Source organism: Microtus oregoni, unplaced genomic scaffold (genome assembly GCF_018167655.1).
Source record: "Microtus oregoni isolate MIOR12 unplaced genomic scaffold, Mior012 000007F_ref0000211, whole genome shotgun sequence".
NCBI classification, from domain to species: Eukaryota; Metazoa; Chordata; class Mammalia; order Rodentia; family Cricetidae; genus Microtus; species Microtus oregoni.
The window spans coordinates 21834425-21861263 of record NW_024543066.1 but is presented as its reverse complement, the minus strand read 5'-3'; the positions used below and the strand labels follow the sequence as shown (position 1 = coordinate 21861263).

The following is a 26839-nucleotide window of genomic DNA, read 5'->3' as shown; positions in this document are numbered from 1 at the left end:
CTTCAACTGGACCTTGGGAGCTCAGTCCAGTACTCCCATGTGGGTCTCTGTGTCTATCTCCATCTGTCGCTGGACAAAGGTTCTGTTTGGATCCTCTCAGCACCCAGGTGCCCTGTTCTTTTGGCTCTAACAATCCTTCCTTTCCCTCTTCCACAATGTTCCCTGAGCCCTAAGTGTATGGGTTATGTTGTAAATGTATCAGTTGGGGACGGGCTCTCAACAATGAGCTCTTCTTGGCATCTTGACTGACTGTGGGTTTCTGTGATGATCTCCATCTGCTGCGAGAAGAAGTTTCCGTGAGGAGGAATGAGAGCCACACTTATCTAGGATATAAGGACATGTTCAGAATGCACTTGAAAATTATATTAATTTATAAAAGTGACTGTGGTACGTTCTCCTTGAGGGTTCATGACCTCTCCAGTCATGAGTGGTAGTCTAGGTTTATAGTGCTAGGTATGGGTTTCCTCCTATTGAGCAGGTCTTAAGTCCACAGCTCTTGGTTATTCCTGAGACATAAGTGCCATTATTGCACCCTTGAGTTTTTTTTTGCTGGTCATTGCTGTGGTCTGTAAGCTTTACAGCTGAGTTGGACTATTAATTGCTTTTCTCCACTAGCATCTTGTATAGCACCTTTGGATGCTAAGAGAACTAGTCTCCAGGGAGGGAGAAGCTTCTAGGTCAGTTCCACCTTACGATTCCTCCAGTTCTTGTGCCCAGAGATTCTGGTATCTTCAGCAATAGGTCTTACCTTCAAGTTCTGGAAGGCAACTAGGACAATGGTAATTGTTCACATTGTTTAAGAAGTCTCTTGGAAGCTGGGTGGTGGTGGCACACGCCTTTAATCCCAGCACTCTGGAGGCAGAGGCAGGAGGATCACTGTGAGTTTGAGGCCAGCCTGGTCTAGAAGAGCTAGTTCCAGGACAGGAACCAAAAAGCTACGGAGAAACCCTGTCTCGAAAAATAATAATAATAAAAAAAAAGGTCTGTTGGACTCTCCTGATCCATAATACAAAGGCAAATTTCCCATAGTCGACCCTGGGGTTTTTGTGAAAAAGTGTGTGTTAATTGACTTTCTCCTGTAGTTCACAGAGAGGTCCCTAGTTCACAGAGAGGTCCCTACTCTACCATCTTACTTGGGAGATACACTACCATTTCACTCTTTAGTTCTCAAATTTCCATTTTACAGTCTTCTACCATGGAGATGATGGGCACACAACACACACCATGTGGGCATATATATGTGTATATTTATGTTCATATATGTATATATATACACACATATGCCTGTGTGTATGTTAATGCTAATTCATGACAATGTGTTCATCATTTTATATAGTCTTCCATAACATTTTTAGTATTGCATTCTTCATTTCTACTTAGTTTTTCTTGTTTAATTTCCTGCAATGCCTTATTTGGAATCTGTATTGCATTTTCTTTTTACAACAATCTACTGTATAGAGACAAAAATGATGGGGAAGGTTGGGTTGGGAGGCAGAGACAGGCAGATCTCTGTGAGTTCAAGGCCAGCTTGGTCTACATTATTGAGTTCTAGGTCAACTAGGGCTATATAGTAAAAGCCTGTTGCAAGGAAAAAATAATCCCCCACAGTTGCCTTTAACACACTTGGATTCAATGTAAACAAGTAAGTATAAAATGCCTGTTCATGGTGAAATTTTGAAAACACTGATGGAAGAAACTGTAGAAGACAAAATTCTATGCTCATGGATTAGAATAATTATTATTATGAAAATTGCTGTATTAGCAAGAAGTAATCTAGAGATTCAACACAATAATCATGAAAATTCCAATTCTATTTTTTTACAAAAGCTAAGGGGGAAATTTTCAACATTCATATACAAGCAAAAAAGACCCCGGGTAGACAAACCAGCCCTGAGAAAATAGAGAATGATGTTAGAGGTCTCCATATCTGAGTTCAAGCTCTCCTACAGTGTTCAGAAGCGAAAGTAGCGTGGTACAGCTGTAGACAGACACACAGATCAATGGAATGACCACTGGATAGAAACCTAGACAGCCACACGTTCTGACAAAGATGCTAGGAGTATCCAGAGAAAGGAAGATGGGCTCTCCAACAAACCGTGCTGGGGACACTGCTCAGCCACAGGTACCAGAGTCCGCCTAGATCCGGGCCACTCACCCTGCCTGACAATCAATTCCAAGTGGTCCAGAGTCCTTAGTGGAAGGCCCCAGACACTGACTCATTAGAGGAAATGTAGGGCGAAACACTTCAAGATACAGACTAGGTTAAAGGCTGTCTCCCAAGGATCAGGAAATACGGTCAACAACTGACAAGTGGGCCTTCATGAAATTGAAAAGCGTCTGCACAGCAAAGAAAGCATTTAATCCAGGAGGAGCCAACCCAAGAATGTGAGAGAAAGAGTCCTAGAATTCACGTGGATTATATCCTGTCTCTAAATTGTTGCATGAGGGCAATGACATTTACGACCCTATGAGTGCCTCTCATAAAACCTATTTTCTCTCTCTCTCTGATGTGTGTGTGTGTGTCTTTCTCCCATTATAATTACCCCCCCCCCTTAGTCTACTCTTGTTTTTTGTTTTTGTTTTTGTTTTGTTTTGTTTTTGATTTTTTTCGAGACAGGGTTTCTCTGTAGCTTTTGGTTCCTGTCCTGGAACTAGCTCTTGTAGACCAGGCTGGTCTCGAACTCACAGAGATCCGCCTGCCTCTGCCTCCCGAGTGCTGGGATTAAAGGCGTGCGCCACCACCACCCGGCTAGTCTATTCTTAAGTAAGAGTTCCCAAGCATATTTCATACAGCATCTCCTTTGACAGTCATACTGGTCATGTGTAGGAAGTGATAGAACATCTTCAATTATTTTTCCCAGAGTGAATCAGCCTGGAAGTAATTCGTTGAATGCGCATGGCTGGTGTAGGTCAGAGCCAGAGGTCTGAGCCTGGACTGTCCTTAGTGCTTGTCAGTCAGTATAGACACTTTGAGAACTCCGGGAAGGCAGAAAGGGCAGGGTTCTTGTTACACAAAGACTTTCGCTGTTAAAGCATTTTGGGGTCTTTCCTCTTAGTCTTCCTGCTGTATACTTAAAAACTAATCAAGTCATAACCATCATGTTATTGTATAATTTGAATATTATACACTTTATATTTAATATTATGACAAGTATTTTCTCAAACTAGTATAAAGTGTTTTATATTACAGACATTCAGATATCTAGGACTTTTTTGAGTTGTATGGTATTTTTTGTCAGTCTTTGTCTTTTGGACATTTCAGTAATATTTTAATGTTTTCAATTAGAGCTATTGCATTTACATTTTATATGGTATATTTCCTCCTATTTTCTTAGTATTTAAAGAGACAAATTTCTGGCAGTGAAAACTCTGGAACAAAATATAATGCTGGACCAAAGGGTAACCTCTTCTTTGAGTTGTTTCAAAATGTTTTGCAATAATACATTCACACCAAGACTATATGAAAAATACCCACTTCAATTAGCATCAAAATGCTGTCTTACTGTTCCAATTAGACTTTATTTAATGAAGAGATTAATGTCAACTAATAGTGAACATAACACATTTCGTATTTATTAACTTCTTTTTTTATAAATTACCTTCCTGTCAGGCTTGTGACTTGTGGGTAATTTATAGTAGCAATTATGTTTTCTTTCGTGTGGCTGTTTCTCATATGAAAAATTTAAATTTACATAGCAATGGCAGCCCATAAATCTTGTTCCTCCTAGCTTCTATGTGATTTTATTTCTATCCTGAAGTGTGTGCGTGTGTAGGGGTTAAACAAAAACAAAAATGCTTTTGGTCTAGCTAGATTTATTTTGAAGTACGCTGGAATGGGACAGGATGGGATGGGATGAGTGGACTTTTCCCTGAATGCACTAACAGTCTTCACACCAGTCAGCCTTTTCACTCTGAATGCCACGTGTCATCCTTTGTAGTAAACAGGGTCTCATCTACAATGGGCTTGCTCCTGAACCACCATGGTTCCTTCCCTTTCTAGTCCGAGGCTATTCATGCATAGCTTTTGACATTGACTTTCCTCACCACCTTGTATATTTATCTTAAGTACGGGAATGGGTTTGGTGTTCTCCAGGTGAACTGTAGTTTGCTATGTTTCCAGTTGAATATTTTAGGGGGATATAGGCAAGCTGCTACATTCAACCTAAGCTTGTTTTCTGTTTCCATTGATATCCTAAGCTTTTGGGGGTTCTCACCAGACACGTCTTCCTTCCCCCCTCATTTTACTTCCTTTCCCTCCAGTTTATCAGTCTAGATTTTGAGAGCTGTGGTGCTGCAATTGGAAAGGGCAGAAACAGAGCGGGCATTACCAGCAGTTTCTTACTGCAGATTTGCTTGTTGTTGAAGTAAAAGTACTTGTAGCAACAACATTGCATTTGTAGCCAGTAGCAATTGGAACTATAAAGTTATGAAAGCATTCTCTAAATTTTCCAGAGGACTCTGGGCAGCCCTACTCTAAATTATTAGAGCCTGGATTTGTTATAGATAATTTTGTTGACGTTAAATCTGATTTCACATAATCTTTATGTACTCATGATGATTTGAATGAGAATGTTCCCCCATGGGCTCAGATGTTTAAGTAGTTGGTCCCCAGTTGATGGCACTGTTTGGGTATGTTTAGGAGGGACAGTCTTTTTTTTTTTTTTTTTTTGCCTTTCACTGATTTGTTTCATTTGGAGTTAATAATAAAGGGGCATTTTCCCTTTGGAACTTATTTTTTTGGTTTTTCTTTTTTGTTGTTTTTTCTTTTTTTCTTTAAAAAACTATCGTTTCTCATTTTACATACTAATCCCAGATCTCCCTCCCCTACTTCCGCTCCCTCCACCTTCCCCCATCCAACCCTGATCCACTCCTCAGAGAGGGTAAGGCTTTCCATGGGGAGTCAACAAAATTTAGCACATTGCTTTGAGGTAGGACCAAGACCCTCCCCATTATATCTAGGCTGTGCAAGGTATCCCTCCAAAGAGAATGGGTTCCAAAAAGCCAGTACAAGCAGTAGGAATGAATTCTGGTCTCACTGCAGGTGGCCCCACAGTCTGTTTCAGCCATACAACTGTCTCCCACATTCAGAGGGCCTAGTTTGGTCCTCTGCTATTTCCCTTCCTATCAGATCAGAGTTGATGGGCTCTCATTAATCAGCTCAGGTGAGCTGTTTCAGTGTGTATCCCCATCATGGTCTTGACCTCTTTGCTTGTATTCTCACTCCTCCCACTTTTTGACTGGGCATTGGGAGCTCAGCCCAGTGTTCTACTGTGGATCTCTGTATCTGCTTCCATCAGTTGCTGGATGAAGGTTCTATGATGACAATTAAGATAGTCATCAATCTGACTACAGGGCAAGGCTGATTCAGGCCCCTTCTCCACTTTTGCTTAGGGTCTTAGCTGGGGTTATCCTTGTGGTTCCCTGGGAATTTCTCTAGTGCCAGGTTTTTTTTGCTAGCCCCATAATGGCTCCCTTAATCAAGATATCTTTCCTTGCTCTCTGTCTCTGTCCTCCCATCTCAACCATCCCATTCCCTCACGTTCTCCCCCTTTCCTTCTCCCCTCCTCCTCCCTTTCCACCCTTCCCTCCCCCCATCCTCATGCTCCCAATTTTCTTAGGAGATCTTGTCTATTTCCCCTTCCCAGGGGGATCTATATCTGTTTCTCTTAGGGTTCTCCTTGTTACTTAGCTTCTCTGGGGTCATGGACTATAAGCTCATTATCCTTTGTTTTACAGTTAGTGTCCACTTATGAGTAAGTACATACTATGTTCATCTTTCTGGGTCTGGGTTTCCTCACTCAGAATGTTTTTTTTTTGTTCCATCCATTTACATGAAAATTTCAAGATGTCAATGTTTTTTTTACCACTGAGTGGTACTCCATTATGTAAACATACCATATTTTCTTTATCCATTCTTCTGTTGAGGGGCATCTAGGTTGTTTCCAGGTTCTGGCTATTACAAATAATGCTGCTATGAACATAGTTGAACAAATGTTCTTGTAGTATGATTGAGCAGTATGATTGAGCATCCTTTGGGTATATGACCAAGAGTGGTATTTCTGGGTCATAAAGTAGGTTGATTCCCAATTTTCTGAGAAACCACCATGCTCATTTCCAAAGTGGTTATACGAGTTTGCATTCCCACCAGCAGTGGTGGAGTGTTCCCCTTACTCCACATCCTCGCCAGCAGAAGCTATCATTGGCATTTTTGATCTTAGCCATTCTGACTGGTGTAAGATTGTATCTCAGAGTCGTTTTGATTTGCACTTCCTGATAGCTAAGGATGTTGAACATTTCCTTAAGCATCTTTCAGCCATTTGAACTTCTTCTGTTGGGAATTCTCTGTTTAGATCTGTACCCCATTTTTAAATTGGATTATTTAGTATTTTGATGTCTGATTTCTTGAGTTCTTTATATATTTTGGAGATCAGACCTCTGTCTGATGTGCGGTTGGTGAAAATCTTTTCCCATCTAGTAGTCTGCCTTTTTGTCTTATTGACTGTGTCCTTTGCATCTCAGTTTCAGGAGATTCCACTTATTTATTGTTCCTCTCAGTATCTGTGCTACCGGGGTTATATTTAAGAAGTGGTCTCCTGGCCAGGTGGTGGTGGCGCACGCCTTTAATCCCAGCACTCTGGAGGCAGAGGCAGGTGGATCTCTGTGAGTTCGAGGCCAACCTGGTCTACAAGAGCTAGTGCCAGGACAGGCTCCAAAGCTACAGAGAAACCCTGTCTTGGAAAAACTAAAAATAAATAAATAAATAAAAAGAAGTGGGCTCCTGTGCCCATGCATTGAAGGCTACTTCCCACTTTCTCTTCTATCTGGTTTTAGGAGGTACAGTCACCACTGGGGGCTGACTTTCATCTTCCTGTTTGTAATATGAAATGTGAACTCCCAGCTTTGCCTGCTTCTGCTGCTCTGATTTCCTGCCGAGAGAGTCTCTTCTCCCTCTGAAACTGTAAGCCCCAATAAACTCTCTGTTCTGTAAGTTGCCTTTGTCATGGTGTTTTACCACACTGACTGAAAAGTGATTATGTACTTGTTAAGCAGATATACCTAGGGATTTGTATTTCTTGCAGCAGGTTTTATAAGCTGTAAAAATGTCACATATAATAAATTATTTGTGAATGATTACCAAATTTCAGGTCTTGTATTTGGAGATGATTCCTTACATCAGCTTGCTCCCCAGAACAAACAAAAGTTATAGACTGAGAGGAATTTTGCTTTGTTTCTTGCCTTATTGCAAGGGCAAGCAAACACACACATACACACACAGACATAGACACATGTCATGCAAAATCATTTATTCTTTGCTTACTTGGCTTCTTATAGATGTGTTAGTTCTTTGGAATTTTTCCGCCAATTTTGATTTTTCTTCCTGTTTGTTTCCCTTGGTCTGGGCTTTCCTTGGATGTGGGAAGCTTCTCAAATGTTTTGATATGGACACTATGCAACTTAGAATGGCTCACTGTCATATTTTAGATATAAAATGTCCCCTTAAAAGGCTCATGTTTTAAAGTCTTGACCTTAGTGCACACATTAAGTGATTAGATCTGATGGGTCTGGCTTCATGAATTATGAATCTCTTGATGGACTCGGACTTGATGGAGTTAATGGGTGGAGATGGAAACACTGGAAGGCGAGGCCTGGTTGGAGGAAGCAGGTCACTGGGGCCATGCCTTTGATGGGTGCCTGTGTTTCCCAGCCCTTCCTTGTGGTCACTCTCCTGTAGCCACGAGGTGAGCTGGTTTGCTCGCCCCTTGTTCCTACTGCGATGGCAGGTCCTTTCTTCAGGTCCTCAGCGATGGCACCCAGCTGACCATGGGTAGAAATCTCTAAAATCAAAAGATAAAATCAGTCACTGCTTCCCGAGTTGTGTATGTCAATTATTTTATCACAGCTGTAGAGAGTCTGATCAACACCTTCACTTAACGGTTCATTGCATGTTCAGTTTTCCTTACACATTGCTCAGAGCATCTATGACCTGTGATTTTAGCTAGAAGGAACGTGAAGACAGAGAACAAGAAGAGGACTATGTTCAAAGTTCCCCACTGAGTCAGGAGCTGTTCTGAGCTGTGGTGCAAAGGTAACTCAGATATGATGGTGGTACCCAGCCTTATTGGTCTTCAGGAGACTTTTATTAGTAGTAGTACCATCCAGTGATCTTTCCCCTGGGACTTCCATGGACTTCTAGGGAAGAGGCACAACTATTCATCCCATTACCCTCTGGGGTCTTCTGTTTGCCTGCACTGTATCTGGTTCTCCATGTCAACCTGGAGGAAGCTCATCTTCCTCCCAGCACAGTCCTGCCCTCTCATTTCCATTAAGTGGATTTTAGTAGCTGCAGTGAGTGGAGGTCGACCACACCCTCTCTGGTTCTCCTTTCTTTCTGCCTTCACTTTTTGAAACCTCTCACTATTTCTTTTTAGGAGCTGAGTCCTCCCTATGCCCCTAATGGTAGATTCCTTGAACTTGGAGTACCTTGAGCTTCGCAGTTTATCTGTCTCATTGAATCTGGAGAATCTCAGCCATTATCTAACAAAAGTAGTAGCAGTAGCAGCAGTGGCGGCAGCGGCAGTGGTACCTTGTGGTAGTAGGGATTGACTCCAGTGGTACCTTGTGGTAGTAGGGATTGACTCTAGAGTCTCACACATGCTAGGCTAGTGCCCTTCCACTGAGCCATGTCCTCAGCCCTCCTTCTACTTAAAAAAAAAAAAGATTTTTGAAATATGATCTCAGCAAGCTGCCCAGGCTCACCTTGAACCCACTCTGTGACCTAGGTAGCCCTTGAGTTGTGATCCTCTGCCTCAGGCTCCCGAGTCCCTGGATCACCAGTCTGTGCCACCTGGTTGGGCTCAGTAATTATTTGTCGTCATCATTATTTTAAAGTCACACAGCTTCAGGCCAACTGTGGTTTGATTAATTTAAAACAGACTTATCCTTATTTAACTGGTGCTACTCAGGTCGTATTTTTATTGTGGTGAATTGCATAAGAACCAAAGTCAATCATTTGGACACACTTAAGGCTAGCAGTTCATTGGCCAGATCTAATCACATGACCAAGTCCAGTGCGAACGGTGGGGCAGACTATTCCACCAGCAGAAAGCTGAGGAGGGATGTGAATAGTGGATAAACAATAATGCAAGCTATCATGGCCTTTCATTCCTGTGTGATTCTGGGTTTGGCCCCAGGAGACAGTGTGTGTTGGAAAATGAATCAACTTTAGCATCAGATCTGGGTTCAGATACTGGCTTTGCCACAAATTATGCGATGTTAACATGTTACCAAAACTTTACGGTTTCTCATTTATAGAATGGGAATAATAACATCTGCTTTATATGAGTGTTGGCGGTCTTAAAAAACAGGACACACGCACAAATGTGCAGCACAAAGCAGCGGTTAATTGCTGGCAATGGCCTTTTTCTTTCTTAGAATTCCAAGTGGGCATTTCCTTAGATGCTGGCTCTGGAACGTGACCTAATCAGAAGCGCATGGCAGCCTCTAGCGTAATAGTTTGCAGAGTCACCGCACTGACTGGCTTATTTGCCTGCATGGTGTCAGCTGGAAACTGGGATTCGGACCAGGGAGTGTGATAGGGGCACTGGGAGAGACCACCCTTTGTGGGTGGTACTGGGGTAACTATGAGGGGTGGGGATTCCTACCATGGAAACCAGGAGCCCACATCCCCCTTCTCCTGGGAGTTGAATTTTACTCAGTGGTGGGTAGGAATGAAGAGCTGGGCCTTTCCTGGGAGTGATTTTACCCACTCCTTTGGAAGAGTGAGCTCAGAGAGAGGCTTCTGTCTGGACGTTTGTAAAATTGGACACGATGAGAATGACTATCTAGAGAGGGATAGACCCCTCTAGAGCCGACTGCTCTGCATATAGGCTGGGTCTGCGCATGTTTTAGAAGGAGCTTCGACTGCTGGTGCATTCAGAGGTGGTATCCTTTGGGCTGCCCCTCAGGTTCTGAAGGTTGGTGAGCCCACCCACGGTAGAGGTCTGGGAACCCCTCAGTCAGGAAGAGACTTGTGTTAGGATCTGAAGAAGGCTCCATTTCTGTTTCGTTTCTGTTCTTGTTTTATCATAAAAAAACAAGGAAAAAAACAAGTTGAAATAATGAATGTGGATTTATAAATTAAGACCAGAGTGAAAGTTGCCACCGGGCATCTGTCATTAAAATGGAATAATAATTTTGACACCGATGCAGCTAGCTCAGCCACAGGACGGGTCATCAAAGCTGACAGTGAACTTGTCTCAGAAGGACCAGACGTGCCAGGCTCTTTAGGTTGGTAAACTCAAGAGACCTCGAGGTGGCATGATCACTTGGACCATAAGCCGCACTCAGAGCTGTGTGATCCTGCTCCAAGCTGGAGCATCAGCAAGCCAGAGCATCGCATGGTACCAACATCTGCAACATGAGCTAACTTGAAGCTGATGTTATCGACACCACCCGGAGTCCCCACAGCTTAGAACCCTGTCCTTGTTCCAGGGGAATGGGAAGGGACAACAAGGCACATCTGTCATTTCTAGGCTCGTCTCCTTAGGCAGCTCTCCCTGATCAGACCTGACTAGCTCTTCCTCCTGAGCCTGTCCTGGGCTTTGGCACTCTTAGGGCAGCTGAGAGATCTTAGTCACCAGCCCAGCTCACTGATGAGACGTGAAATGACAGACTGGCTTTGCTGGGATCGTCACCAGATCTTGCTTGCCAGATAAGAGGGAAAGATTGTGCAATGAACAAATTAAAAGAAATGCGTCATAGCACAAGGTCGTACCAAAAGACAGTGATACTTTGCCGGGTCTGTTTTGTTCGTCACTGGTACTTTGGACAAAACTGTACTAGAAAAGCTCCTCTGGGACCAGCAAGGTGGATCAGCAGATAAAGGCACTTGCCGCCAAGTCTGAGGGCTGAGTTTAACCCCTAGGACTCATATGGTGGAAGGGGAGAGCCAGTTATTGAGAGCTGTCCTCAGGCCTTCATGCAGTGGGTATGCTCACATGGACATATAATAAATAAACAAAACTGCAGCAAACTCCTGTTTTTAAAGAATAAAATCTGTTGAAAAAAAAGGTTGGCTATTTTTGAAAATTTTCTTTTTTGTGTGTTGATGGCGGGGAAAAAGCATGAGCTAAGGACATACATTTTAAAACTACATTTTATTTACTTGAGCATACATCAGGTTGCTATGTTCAAAGGGAAAAAAGGAGCCGTCCTCGTCTTGGCAGACACATGTGATCTTTAATTAGACGCTGAGTCTAGTGGCCCATCAGTCAGGCCTGGCATCACGCTGCCTTGTTTCCAGTCTCCAATTTAATTTAGAAGCCCTGGTTGGTGCCTGTTTGTAGCTGTTTCCATGGGCATCAGGAGGTCCTCTCGGAATTCGCCTTTCTTTTCCCTAGAATTGAACTTAATTCAGTGGCAAAGCCAGAGCAGCTGCCCTTCCAAAGCCACTGCCACGTTATGGTTGATCTGGTGGAAAGATGGGATGACCCCCAGACTTCTGCTTCTCCTGCCTGTTCGGTGCCTTGAATTTCTTATCGTTGCTGAAGACATGCCTCTGGCAGTGAGCGTATGGAACTTAAAGTCTCTCTAGGGTGAAGATGAAGAAACTTAAAGAAATAGGTGACATAGCTCTGGACCAAGGGACCCCAGACTCTCCGAGCATCCTTTCACTTCTGCTCTGAGGCTCAAGTGGCTCCTTCCCTCATTGCTCCAAGAGCACAGCTGATGTAGAACAACCCACCTGTAACTCCCCTTCCTGGGCCCTTACTTCACACATTTGAAGATCCAATGGCTTTGTAGGTTTTGCTCCCTCACTAAGAGTGAGCCCCCATGGCTAGGGACCCATGCATTCCTGCCTCCATCCTTGTCCAGTTAGGGCTTCCCGCATCCGTGTGGCCTATTCCCTTGATAACTGATGGGGGCGAGATCAGTTCTAGTCTTAACTGAGACGCGGCAGTCAAGCCTAGAACTAACTGAAATGGCGCAAGTATCCAGCAGGCTTCACCTCACCGCGCACGAGGTGTAGAGAAATTCATCAAAGGTCTTTTCAAATTTAAACTGAGTTGCTAGGGAAAAAAAAGAGAGCTCGTATGAATTCTGATTACATTTGAATAACCTTGCTTTGATTTCAGACTAAGAGAGCCCTCCAGATGTGTTATTTAAAAGTCAAGAGCTGTGCTGGGCTCTGGGATATGCTGTGATGAAAAAGGGGGAATCTCAATTTTAGATTTTAGAACAGTCTATTTGGAGGTATTAACCAAGAGTCACAGGAATATTAGTTATTAAAAAGAGATAAACTTAATTCCATCCTTAAGGGTATCACAGTCAGATATCTTAGCCAGTTTTCTATTGCTGTAGTGAAATACCCAAGGCTGGGCACTTACAAAACTAACCAAAGACAGCAATAACAGCAGCAACAAAACCAGATTACTGAGCTCATGCCTTGAAAGATTGAAAGTCCAAACAGAATGGCTCTGACTCATGAGGGCCTTGGCCTGCATTTCGTCATGGCATAGAGGAGGCAGGAATACATCTGTTCTTTGCGTCTCTGTTCTTTCTTTGCCCAGGTCTCCACCTCTGTTCACCAGTACCATCCAGGAGCCTGGGCAGGTGTGTGCTTCAAGAGGACAGGAATGGACAGTTAGCTGCATTTACAGTGTTCTGCTTAGGTGAGGAATAGGAGGGCCAGCAGACAGTTACACATTGTACCTGCGCTTAGACCTCAAATTGCCCATCCTTTGTATTTGGAATTGCTGTTGAGACAACAGAATGGCTCATTACGAAACATACATACTCCGTGGCTCAAGAGAACTCGTTTTCTCTCCCAAATGGTGGGATGACTCTATACTATTTTAAATTAACTAGTGGGTAATTTCCATAGAGTGGGACTGAGTGACGCTTCACACGGGTCCTCAGGCATTAGGGCCGTGAGTCCAGATCCTGCCATCAGATTTTAACATATGTCACACCACCACTTCATAAAACTGCCGATTTCACCACTTCTTACATGCATGTAATGTGGCCCTTTTTCTCATATCCACGCACTAATCTTAGGTCTCTGGGAAATGTTTATTTTTTGTAATATATCTTATTGATTCTTTGAGAATTTCACCCAGTGCATTTTGATCATGTTCACCCCAGTGCCTCCCAGATCCACCTCCACCTTACCAACATTCCAACTTTGTATACTCTTAAATAAATCACTAAGTCCAATTTGTACTCCCTGTATACTTGTGTGTGGACCCAGTCACAGGAGTGTGGTCAACCTACCAGCAGCCCGGAGACTGAATCTCCTCCTCTTAGAGGCTGTTACCTGTCCATAGCTCTTCAGTAAGGCATACGGGTTTATGAGCCTCTCCCCCTTCATGCTACAATGTTGACTGGCTTGAACTTGTACACGTCTTGTGTAGGCAACCACAATAGGTGTTGAATGCCCCACTCTAGTTGAATGCCCCAGTGACACTTAGCATCTCCACTTCATCCAGTTGTGAATCTCTGTATGAATCATATATGGCACCAAGAAATGTCTCTGATGGGGTCTGAGGGCTGCACTCATCCACGTGCCGAGAGAGATGAACTGAGAAGGATTCGCTGTTGTGGCCATTTGGTAGAATAATAGTAGGGTCCGTGAGGTCTTTGATCACAGGTTCTTGGCCAGAGTTACAGTTCTAGGCCCGTGCTCCATCCTATGGAGTAAGCTTAAATCCAATTAGAAACTGATTGGTTGCGTCCGTAACATTCACGTCGGTTGTTGTAGTTCATAGGGTTCACAGTGGGGTAAAAACTGTTGATGACTGTTTTTCTTCCACAAGCCTGTGAGAGCTAGCAGTGGGGAGGAAGCTTCCTGGTCGGTACCAACTTTATTTCTCCATGTCCTGTGACCTGTGTGTGCTCTCTTCAGCAATAGCGTCTCGCCATCAAGGTCTGAAGGGCAACCAAGAACAATGGCAAGGTCCTGTATTATTTTAGGAGTCTCTGACCAACAACTAGAGGGGAGGTGTCCCCTACCTGTTGTTGGCCTTTTAATTTAACAGCCTATGGCTTCGGGTAGGAGCAAAATCTCCTTCATAGGGTAACTCTGATCAAGTTCTTCTATATGGAATATATATATATATATATATATATATATATATATATATATATTTACACACACACACACACACAAAGCTTATATTATATGAAGTATGTATATATGAGGCTTATAACATAGTAAGTTTCCAACATGTTTTTTCCTAACATCCTCAGTGTTATAATCTTAAAAGTGTGCTGCTTTCTTAAAATAAAACTCTTTGCTATTTTTTCCTGATGCCTGCAGCCTTTGCATGGTCATAGTCAGGCTTTTTCAGATCTTCATGACCAGATAGGAGTAAGAGGCCATAGCCAAGCTGCTGCTCAACTGGATCAGACCTTCACCCAGATGGGGAAAGGCAACCTAAGGACTGGGCTGGAGTTTGAGAGTCCCCACAAGTGCTTCCGTCTACCACTGTCTTCCAGGGCTGCATTGAGTGTTCCTCAGACTGGGCCATACCCACTTTCTTTCTAGTTGTTTTCCCCTTCCTGACCTTTGACCCATTGCATTTCAGGTCCTCAAGACAATCCTGCCTCACCTTACTGTAAGACCTAGAATAAGACACAGAGCGACTTGTTTAGGCTCTGCCACAGTTGATGTCTGGATTCCCGAGAGCATAGGCATTTTCTTGAATGACCCCAGGGTTATATACCACTCAGGACAGTTTCTTGCAGTAATAGTAGCCGTATATTCACATGTGGGCAAGTCCAGGAGAGAGAAAGTAGCAGGTGGTAAATACGTTATAACCCGCCAAATAGAAGCAAGGAAGGGTTCGATTTAATAACAATTCTTGGTCCTGTGCTGAGTGATATGGAGGGAACACAGCAAGCAGATACATTGTTTCTATGCTCTAGACATTCACAAACCCTCTGCGGGGGGTTAGCCTTTGCAGCCAGAGCAGCACCTACGCCAGCACAGTGAACACAGGAGCAGGGCTGGAGGCCAGGCTGCAGAGATGAGTTGTGTTACAAGCAGCTGTCTCCTAAATATAAGCTCCTTGTTTGTGATTGCCTTAAATTAGACTGGACTCGAGAGGATGTGTATACTAACGGCACCAGCACTGGCTCATGCTTCTGTGTGTTTCTTGGAACCGAGGCTGGAGTGACAGCCAGGAATACGCTCCAACAGCCAATGGCGGTGTAACAGGTGCAGATCTGAGGCTCGAGAACAGAGACTCGAGTTTCCAGGGTCTCGTACCTCTTTACCATACACTGCACAAAGATGCACGGGAAAGGAGATAGCCTATTAAAGGGGAGATACAGAGGAGCTTGGAGGTGTGCCATGCCTTCCCCATGGTCTGGCTCCAAGATGTCAAGAAGGGAGAGGAGGAGGGCTGGGGTACAGTCTGCAGTGATCTTTCATGGTCATTAACATAGTCCTGATTCTCCAAAGTTGGCATAGCCTGGGCTTTTCCCAGCATGCCTGCTGCCTGAACAGAGCTAGAGAGACTGATAAAGTCAGCCAGGCTTTCCACTGCTGCCCACCTTTCATCTTGTTAATCCTGCGATTTCCTTCTCCTCTCTCTTCTTTTTCCCTCCTGTGTCAGCAGAGCAGTGAGTTTGTCCTGGCAGCAAATGGACGGAGAAGTATTTGTTACGTTCCTTGCTGCTATGACCAAATAGTTGACCAATACAACTTCAAGGAGCAAGGATTTATTTTGGCTCATGGTTTAAGGGTGTCATTCATGGTTGTGGGGGGTAAGACCTGGTGGCCTGAGTGCGGGGCAGAGGGTCACGTTGCAGACACAGTCAGGAAGCAGAGAGGGATGGATGGGTGCTTGGCTCCATCTCTTCTTTTTATGCCATCTAGGACCCCAACCCTTAGAGGTTTTTCCTTTGATGTGGCTTTGGGGAGTACTGCCCTGAGACATTAGCAAGAGGAAAGCCCTATCTCATTTGAGACTTTTGCAGAGCGAGTCCTGTGGTCTTCAGGTTTGCATTTGGCAATGGTGTGAGATTCTTCCAGAATCCCAGAATGGAGCTCGATATACTTCGTGCTTCGCTCTTTGAGCTAGAAATTGCTGTACAGCTGTGCTGACCTCTGTGCTGATGTCTATCAGGGCTTGCCACTCGTATCATCGGGATAAGAGCCATTAATGCCATCTTACTCCATCTCATTACCTAAGAAAAAGCCGGGACGCTAGCGTCCCTTTGCATCTGTCCTGCCCTTCTTGGCTGTGAAAGACCCTACAGACCCCCTCCTCAAAACCTGCAGCTAGCATGCTCCCGGGGGAACGTCCTGTTTGCCTTAAAAAATATTCTCCGGATCAGCAGCCAGCCTGCTCTCGTAAGAACATCCCATGTGCTTGAGAGAGCAGGATGTCTATGAGATAGGAAGACTGCAGGGCAGGATGTCAGTAAGATAGGACATCTACAAAGCAGGTTGACTGCAAAACAGGATATCTATGAGATAGGAACAGTCATGCCCCCCCCCCCCGCCTCATTCTGATCGACCGATAACCATGCTTTTGCTTCTGTAAACTTGCTTTTTGCTCTTCCCTATAAAAAGCCCGCTCTCCAGTTGGCAGGCGCGCAAGTCCTCTGAAAGACTTTGCTGCCCGCAGGTACCTGTGTTTACTCAATAAACCTCTTGCTAATTGCATCCTGTGGTCTGGACTCGGAGTGTCCTGGTTCTGAGGACTTCATTGGAGGAAAAGGTCCTCTCTGAGGGTCTTTCAGGCTGCATTTCTCAAATCTGTCTTGATGGCATCACGCCAGTCCTTTGGTCTGAGTCGAGAAGTCACGTAGGGTGCCCAGAGACTGAGTGGTAGCCGGTCACCATCCCTGGTTATAGAATCTTGGGTTTCTGTCAACGATGATATAGACAGGAGTGGTCAGTGTACACTTTGGGGAGGGGACTCCAGGGCCCATTTCTAGGGAAAGCCAACAAGCCAGACAAGTGATCTAGCTGTATCACTCATTGGCTTGATCCTTGACAGACCCCCCTCTGCCTCCATTTACCCAGCTGTAAATAGTGAATAGAATTTGCCTGAGGGATTGTGGTGAAATAAAATGGAAAAATACATAGGAATTCCCAAACGCAAAGTCATATAAAAGTACCGGTAGCTTCATGCCATATTTCTCCCAGGTGATACTCATGTTTTAATGAGTTCCAAATTGCTTCTCTGAGGTCAGAGGTCAGTGCAATGGGGGCTGTTTGGGCAGAAGGCTCTTTGAGCCCTCTTGAGATATTTCTGTGAACTAGATACTATGTTTTTGGGTGGGGCTGGCCTCAGCTGGGCTGGTCCTCATTGATCAGGACACAGGACATCATGTGGATTTGTCTTCTCTGACTTAGTCTGGTGAATTACCAATTCACAGAACCCAAAGAGATTTCCTGTGCCTCCTCCTTTGTCTCCTTGCATTTCCAGGGGGCCTTTCTCTCACTCAGCTTTAACTATCAGATGTCTAGCTAAGCCTCTTTGCTAGAGTTCTAGAGTTCCTGATCAAAAAGGCCAGGCAGGTATCCTGCAAAGGTGTTTGTCATCTGACAGTTTGATCCTCTGTTGACTTTCATGATAGCATCACCAGTGGTCCCTGAGCCAACATAGTACATCTGTCAGAATAGAAGGTGGTTTGTGGGCTCAGTGTGGATCTTTAGGTAAAGATGCGTTCCATTTGCTTAACCTTGTTTGCCTAAGGCATCTGATTGGTCTAATGAAGAGCTGAATGGCCAAGAGCAAGGCCATAGAGGGATAGGCGAGGCTGACAGGCAGAGAGAATAAATAGGAAGAGAAATCTAGGCTTTGAGGGAAGGGAAAAAAAGAGAGGGACATGCCTGGGGCAAGAAGCCAGGCAGTTGCCAGTGAGCCAGACACAAGAAGCAATAAAAGTAAGATACACAGAAGGAAAGAAAAGTAAAAAGCCCTGAGGCAAAAGATAAATAAAGAAAAATAGGTTAACTTAAGTTAAAGGAGCTAGCCAGAAACAACCCTAAGCTAGGCCTAGTGTTCATAACTAATAAATAATCTCCTTGTCACAGTTTGGGAACTGGTTCATGGCCCAAAAGAAAGCCTGGTGTGTAAGGTCTCCAGCAATTGTCCTTCCTTTTATTCTTTGTTTACCCACCCCCCTTTTTGGTGTGTGTATGTGTTTGCATGTATGTACATGTTCACCTGTGTAAGCAAGCACACACGTGCAGGTCAGTGAATAACCTGTGTCCTTCTTGCCTTCCAACTATTTTTGCTAGGGTCTCTTTGTTGTTTGCTACTCTGTGCGCCAGGCTACCTAACTTCTCGGCCCCTCCTGTCTCTGCCCTGCGTTTTGCCTTAGCAGTACCCAGACTACAGATGTGCACGATGGTGTCCAGCTTTATATGCACTGTGGGGATTCAAACCCCACAGCAAGCTCTTCAGCCACTGAGGTATTTCCTTAGCACCCCCAATTAGTGCTTGAAGGAAACATGACTGAGGTTTCGAGGAGGAGCAGAGCAGTCAAGCTCAGCACAGAACAGGTCTCATTAGATGTGGCAGAGGCTGCCAGTTGCCACCTAGGTCTACTCCTTAGGACAGGACTTGGGCTTTTCTAAGGGCCACAGGGCACTTGGTTTCTAGTGGAGTCGGACAGTGCCCTGTGATGAGGCTCTGGCCACAGGTCCGTAGTGAGGCTGCCGTGTAGAACTTCAGGGAACGGTGCCCGAGAGTGAATGACTCTCTAGGGGATAGTTGTCCTGCCTCTGAAGTGTAGTCAGGATGTGCCACCTGTCATTCTAGAAGCCACCTTGAATCTAGTGTGACTTTAGGACAGGGGATCTGCTGGGTGATGCAGCAGCAAGATGAAGTGTGGGCCTTGACTTTTATTTTTAAAATAGTCTTGAAATAATTGTAGATTAATATAGTTATGAGAAATACAGACATGTGAAGTACCATTTAGAGGGCTTCATCCTGCAAAAATTACAGGAGGAGTTGCCACAGCTGGGATTTTTAATTTGATACACTTAAGGTCTCTTATGTTGGGCTGGAGAGATAGCTCAGAGGTTAAACCAGGGTTCAATTCCCAGCACCATATGGTGTATAACAACCATTTGTAACTCCAGTTCCGAGGGATCAAGCATCCTTTTCTGGCCTCCAAGGACACTGTATGCAGGAGGTGTACTAACACACAGGCAAAACCACTCAACCACATAATATTTTTAAATCTCAAAATAAATGAAATTATGTTGTTTTCACTGCCGTGCCCATTTCCCTCCTGCTCCTATAGCCTCTTTGACCTCTAGGGAAGGCCTTCTAAGGCCTGAATCGTGGTGACAGCACATGTTGTCCCAGACCTGACCATGAAGACACAGAAGTCTATATGAATCATATCATTTCAGAAATGTCATACAACCAAACCTCACCCTGCACTAAGACAGCAGACTTTCAGAAAAGAAGGCTGAACAACCATTGCTACCTTAGAGCAAAGGAAAGACTAGTGAAAGCGGCTTCAAGGCGGCTGGATACCTCAGCTAAAGCAAGAAGGAGCAGGAATGCTGCTGTCGTAGATGACTCAGTTCCACTCATGACTGTGGCTTTCATGAGACGCTTCTGCTTTCTTCCCTTATCTTACTGAAGGATCGTGTATATTTTATGTTAAGCTATTCTGGCTGCTACAATATTTATGGGCACTGGGTGCATCCCAACACTGCATGTATGGTTAATGGGGGTAGCAGCATTTCTCTGGAGGACATTTTTATTTTTGTTTTCTTTTGGCTTGGTATTGGTTTTTTAAATAATGGAATACTTTTATTAATTCTTTGAGGATTTTATACATGCATGCATGTATTGTGATCATCTTCACCTCATTCATCCCCTCAGCTCCTCCTGGATCCATCCAGCTCTTGTCAGAGGGAGTTCGCTTGTTGGTTCCCAGCCGCCTGGGTAGCTTAGACCTGAAATAATCACACAGAAACTGTATTAATTAAATCACTGCTTGGCCCATTAGCTCTCGCTTCTAATTGGCTAACTCTTATATATCAATTTAACCCATCTCCATTAATCTGTGCATCACCACGAAGTCGTGGCCTACCTGCAAAGTTTCAGCATGTCTGTCTTTGGTGGCAGCTCCATGGCTTCTCTCTGACTCCGCCCTTCTTTCTCCCAGCATTCTGTTTAGTTCCCCTGCCTAGCTAAGTTCTGCCCTGCTGTAGGTCCAAAGCAGTTTCTTTATTCATTAATGGTAATCACGCATCCAGAGGGAAATCCCACATCATGCTCTCCCACCTCCTCCCACCTTTGTGTCTTTTTTCCATTCTTTATATAACACCTAATGTCTAATTTATGCTGTCCCTACACCCATATGTATGTTGACATCTACTGGAGTGTGGTTGACCTAATGAAAACTCCTCTTCCCTCCCATAGAAGCCAGCAAATGCAGAGAACTTCCCAGTTAGGGATAGGGTCTCACAAGTCCCCTCTAGGCTAGAGGGTTGACTGGTTTGATCTTGTATAGTCTTGTGGAGGCAGCTATGGCTGCTGTGAGTTTGTGAGCACAGTGGCCCTAACATGTCCAGAAGACACTGTTTTGGTCAGGTTCTCCTTGCCTTCTGGCTCTTAAATCTTTCCACTCCTTCGTCTTTAGTGGTCTCTGAGACTGGGAGGGAGGGGTGGAATATGGGTGCTCTGTCTGTGGCTGAGCACTCCATAAATGCTTACTTTCTGCACTGTGACAAGTTGGGAGTTTCTTTGTCAATTGCCAAGCAGTTTGAGAACTGCACTAATCTATGAGTCTAAAGATGTGAATTTAGAGGGAGCTTGGTGTTGGTCCATTTAGCAGTATCATAGTGGTAGGTTCACCCCTGAGCCTGTGAGCTCCCCAGCTATAAATTCTTGGCCAGATTTATAATACCAAGCATGCGTTTCCTTCTGCAGAGTGGACCCTACATCCAAATAGAAAGAGACTAGTTACTCCCATAACACTTCTACCCCTATTGTACCCTTGGCCATATCTTGCCATACTGGTTTTTATTGCCACTTTCAGGATTCTCAGTTGGGTAAGATTATTGGTGACCTGTAGTCTAAGCTGCCTTTGAACTTACGGCAGTCCTCCCAGGAACCTTGGCCTCCTGAGCACTGGGACTACAGGTGTATACTACCATGCCTGGGGGGGGGGGTCCCAGTTCTGGTTTTCAGAAAGAGACTAGGTGGAGAAATGTAACTTGATGTTCAGAGATGCCCTCCGTAAGTTGATGTGCCATGTCTACTAGGACCCCACAGAGTTTGGGGGGCCTGTCTCAGCTGTTTGTTTGCGTTGTGCTTCCCTTTCCAGGTGCTGGTGTCAGAGAGGATGTGTTTCTCATTTGGAGAGAAATGGAAGAAGCCTGCAACACACTGGTTCAGATCCAGAATCTGGTGGACAAGTCTTCTCAGTCGGATGTGGTCCCCGAAGGCTGCAGTAGGTGCTGTTTATACTGAAGTTTGAAGTGCAAAGTAGTCAGAGATATTGAGGGCTGAGGATGCCAGTGGGAGGGGTGGAGTTCCATGCTTCGAAGCAGAATTCCTTAGCTCAGCTCAGAGGTGTTTCTGGGGAGAGTCTCTGGGGCTGTGGGATGTGTGTACGTGTGTGCATCATGCATGTGTGTGTGTGTGCACATATGTATATACACATGCTTGTGCTCATTCCCAAAGAAGAACCAGAGCTAGACAGTAGTTAATGCTATAGAGGCAGGAACTGCCTATAGCAAGAGGAGGAAACAAGGCTTGGTATAGAGCTGGGCTCAGTTCTGAACACAGCACAGACATCCACAGTGTGGAGTAGAGGGGCCCCATAAATGGAAAATTACTAAGAGGAGACACGATGAATAAGGAGGCTTCTGTCTGGACTGATACAACAGGATTCCTGCTGAAGACTGGATCAGATATGGTGGGCATGAGGAATTTCATTGAAATAGTGAACTTGATTGTTTATCAGTTGGGGGTAGGGTTCTGGCTGTAGTATTTTATTAAGATTTCTGTTAGCTATGCAGAGCTGAATACAGAAGTCCAAAGATTGAGGATATTTGAAAAGAAGACACAGAGCAACTCAACTCAAGCTTACTCAAGAGGCATGTGGGGCTTTGTTTGTTTTCTAGATAGGGTCTTTTCCTGTTGCCCTGGCTGTCCTGGAACTCACTATGTAGACCAGGCTGGCCTAAACTCCCAGAGATCCGCCTGCCTCTTCCTCCTAAGTTCTGGGGTTAAAGACGTGTGCCCCTTTACCTGGCAGGGTGTGCGGGGACTCAGTGATGGGTTGGCTAGACTTGGCCCTGCCTACAGACCGAATCACATCCAGACTGACTGTGGCAGGCCACCGTCCACTTGCCCTCATACAACCACAATGAAAGCTGTATTCCAATTTAAGGCAACCCTTCTTTGAGCAGCAGAACGCCATTCATTGAAGGTAGACACAGTCTGGAAGGGATAGGATCGGTGAGGGTTTGTAGTGCCGGTATTAAAAAGAAGTTACTAAAATGTACTTGCTCTTCTCGGTCTTTAGAGACCATTCATGCCCTACGTAGCCATGACAACTTTTACATGACATTATTCCTGGGGACGTGAGCAAATGTCTATTGGCCCAAGATAGGGAGCATGTGACAGACGACAGCAACAATACCACCAAGACCCAACTTGATGAATCCATGAGTCTATTGGAATTGCTTACAGGAACAGGGATAATTCAAAGGTGGTGCCTTGTTGAAGACCCACACCAACAATTGTTGACAGCTCACGAAAGCTGGAACCAGGAGCTCTCTGCCCAACTGACAGTCAGCTCTACAGATCTAACAGTGTCCTGTAGACCACTTGGCTGGTCCTAGGGTCTCCTCAGCAGGTCTTACTGCTTATGTGCTTTCATAACCTTGGGGAGGGAGAGGCTTTGTGGATCTGATAAGTTTTAGGGCCTTCCTGAGACTTATGAATTACTTACTTTCCTAGTCTTAAGGGGGCCCCTTTTAGAACTCCCTGAGTCTTGAGGGTCTTCCCCGAGCACAGGATTTTTCAATCTGGAGGAATCTGTTACACAGAGACAACAAGCATCTCGAGTGGGCACCCACTAGGTGTCAGGTATTGCCCCAAGCGTGTGATTAGCTTATTTCATCCTAAATAAAACAAAACAAAAACCTCTAGACTGGATCACTGTTGTGGTATTGAAGCTAAGGGACAGGAAGGTTATGGAAATGTCCAGGGGTCACACAGCCAGCAGAGGAGTTTCTTCTCAACTGTCGCCCTTTTTCAAGTTAGCAGTGATGCTGTGTCCATCTGAGCACCACACTGTCCCAGGCACTACTGTGCCTGCTCTAGTCTGAAACAACAAGAGCTTGCCTTGGTTTCTAGAAGCTCTTCCCTATTACAGAGCAACAAGCTCAGGGCATCTTTACTGGTGAGAAGCAAGGAGATGACAAAAAATGCTTTTTCTTTTTCTTCTACAACCAAAATATTGTCAGTAATAAAGGGCTGGAGTTTTATAGCAAGAAAGACTCATTTACTAACCCTGTGAGGGTAGCCCAAGTCATCCTCCTTCAATCTTTGTTCTGTAAAATAACTAGAACATTGGTAGTTTTTTTATTTTTTTCCTTTTCTCTTTGGGGGCCTGCCATCCAGCTCCCAAATAATATATGGAGACTTATTTTTACTTATGAATTGCCCGATCTTAGCTTGGCTTGTCTCTAGCCAGTTTTTCTTAAATTATCCCATCTACCTTTTGCCTCCGGGCTTTTACCTTTCTCTATCTACATACCTTTCTTTTCTTCTTCCTCCCTGTCTGTGTGGCTGGGTGGCTGGCCCCTGGCGTCCTCCTCTCCTCCTTTTCTCACTCCTCCTTCTTCTCTCTCCTCTTTATTCTTCCTGTCTAGCAACCTGTTTCTCTCTCCTGCCTTGCTATTGGCCACTTAACTCTTTATTAGATCAATCAGCATAACACAGCTTCACAGAGCTAAATAAACACAACATAAAAGAATGCAATATGTCTTTGCACCGTGAAACACATGTTCCACAGCATAAACAAAGGTAACACATCTTAAATTAATATTCCACAACAAACACCAGTCCAGATTTTTGCAGATGGTAAAGAATGTATGATCAGCACCAAGCAAGTCCGCACTATTTCTGTGAGTTTAAGGGGATTGGTGCATTCATTCATCCTCTGTGAGTTCTTAAGTTAGTGGGGAACCTGGTTTCTGCCAGGATGAAGTAATAACAGTAGCTAACCTTACCTGACAGGCACCGCTCTGGGCTTTTCACTGGAAGCTCCTTCTCCAGCTGACCCCACAGTCCCCTGAGAGGGTCTGCAGTGCTGCTTTGGGTTAAGTGGGTAACTCGCCCAAGATGACGTTGTTAGGACATGACAGACCCTGGATTGGAAAGTTATAAAGTTTTTCCATCTTGGAATCTACTGATGTCTGCCTCCTCCTGCCAGACATTCTGATTTGGTCCACATGTAATGGTACTTGGATTTTTTTTTTTTTGAGAGAGAGTGTGTGTGTGTTGCAGTTGAGAGCCTCCTGAGGAGCAGATTTTGAAGTCCCTGAAAGCTACAGTGTCTCTCTGTATTGCTCTTGTCAAAGAGGCACTATGGACATATACAAAAACATATCACACACATACGCACACACACACACACACACACGCACACACGCACGCACACACCACACAAAATAAAAACAAAAAATGGATGAGCTGTGGGTCTGAAATTCTATAATGATCTATAAAACCCTTCATTTCAACCTAACACATTCATAACTCCCAAAGAAAATAACTCTGAGCAGCCATTTAAAAAATAGTCAGGATGTACCTCTTATATTCTAAAGGGGAAATTTGATCACACCCATTCCTCTATTGGTTAGTCATCTAAGATTTTCTCTGAATTTGTCCCCAGCATCTTCATGGAGAATGTCTGACTACCCACCCCCTTCTAGTCACAGCCAGTGATCAGTGAGGCAAAGACCCTGTGTCTGCTTTCTGGGAAGGCGGCAACCATTCCCTCAGCTTGATTGCTGGTGGGAGATAGGGAAGGCTTGGATTGTCATCTGGGTAGAGTACAGACGAATTAAACAAAGGGTCTCTGGAGCTGGCTGTCCTCATAGTTGTCACTGATTCACACCTCCCCTGGGGGACCCGGTGGTTAAGGACCAACCAGTCTGCACATGTAACCATAGGGTGGGGGTGCACTATCTGGCTGACGTGACTCATTAGCCCGATGCCTGGGTTAAGAAAGCAGCAAAACCCACACTGGGAATTGATTTGTCTTAATCCCAAGAGCAGGACATAGAAATTCCTTAAGAAAAAAATAACTAACCCCCACTCCAAATATATATAAAACAATGTTAAGATGGTGGACACTGAGCAGCAAGGTGTCCATGAGGCGCAAGGCAGAAGGGAGGCAGCTCTAGCTCTTCACAGTTGATTGGATTAAGCCAGGAGGAGCTTGTCAAAACCTGCTAAATTTGCAGAGATGGAGCTGAGAGTCTGGAAGGAACAAGGCAGCTCACAGCCCAGCATGCCAGAATGGGAAGAAGTGCATGCCCAAGGCGGCATGCAGAGGCTCCTCCTTAAGAATTCATCTGAATACCGAGCTCTTCACACATGGAAGAGAGTTGTCTGGCAGGTGGGTGGGTGGAGGGGTGGGCTACTGGAAGGAATTAGGAGAAAAACAGATAATGCTCACATCGCCTGGGGAACAGAGTCAAAGGACTTTGTTAGGACTACTTGGGAAGGTCTTAACTTTACTGGTAGGGAAAGAGGAGCCTCACGTAGAGGTCCGCTCTGGGCACTCCTCAGATGCCATCAAAGTGAGACGCGAAAAGAAAACAAAACCGTTTCCAGGTAACGGAACTACATCTCACAACAGAACTCAGAGACATTTGCATGGCACAGAACTGTTTAACACTCACCAAGATCGAATTCACAATGCTTGGCATTCAGTGCAGGAAAAGAAGCAAGAGAAGGCGACCTTTAAAGAGAGAGCGAGAGAGAGAAAAAAAAAATCAGTGAAAATTGTCAGGGAGAGGCAGAATGATGTTACAGCCAAGAGAGACGGTCTGGTCATGGTCCCCTGTGCTGGTCAGTATTTTGTCAGCTTAGTACAATGTAGAGTCACCTGGGGGAGAGGTAAATTTAATTAAAGAATTGCCTCTATCAGATTGGCTCATGGTCATGTCTGTGGGGGCATTTTCTTAATTGTTAATTAGTATAGGAGGGTCCAGTCCATTGTGGGCAATACTTTCCCTGAGCAGGTGGAAAGGTAGCTGAATATGTGCCAGTAGGCAGTGCTCCTCTGTGGTCTCTGTTTCAGCTCCTGCCTCCAGGTTCCAGCCTTGAGCTCCTGGCCTGTCTTCCGTTGATAACAGACTATGATGTAGAAATATAGGCCAAATAAATGATTTCCTCCCCCCGAATGCTTTGGTCAATGTTTTATCACAGCAATAGCAAGGAAACCTAGGGCAACTGGCCCTCATCCCTGCTTCTTCAATTCTGAGTAGCCCAACATGAGATGCCTCCCCGATGGATGGAGGCCCTGGGCTTGGAACCCAGTACAGACCTGCCATAGTGAAATAGTGGTGGGCAATTCTATGTGATATCCACCACCAGGTAGGCCACTACCTGCAGAACGGGCAGCTGCAACTGTGTTAGGCACATAGCTGACTGTTCCTCTCACCCTTACTTTAACCTCAGTTGCAGAGCAGGGATTAAGACGTAGCTTACCACTGGGGGAGGGCCAGAAAGGTAGCCCAAAGATTTGTGATAGTGCTCAGGTCCAGGCTCGCTGCATAAGATCCAGTGGCTAGTAGAAGCTGGAGGTGGGCCAGAGCTCACAGATGGAG

General features: G+C 44.8%; 1 protein-coding gene across 1 annotated transcript in view; it reads left to right on the top strand.

Annotated features, from left to right (window-relative positions):
• Vwa3b (von Willebrand factor A domain containing 3B) overlaps positions 1-26839 on the top strand; it is a 169678-nt gene that overhangs the window by 34793 nt on the left and 108046 nt on the right. Inside the window, exon 7 of the mRNA XM_041655900.1 lies at positions 21313-21438. Within this exon, the coding sequence (XP_041511834.1) occupies positions 21313-21438 (126 nt within the window). The remainder of the gene's footprint in view (positions 1-21312; positions 21439-26839) is intronic.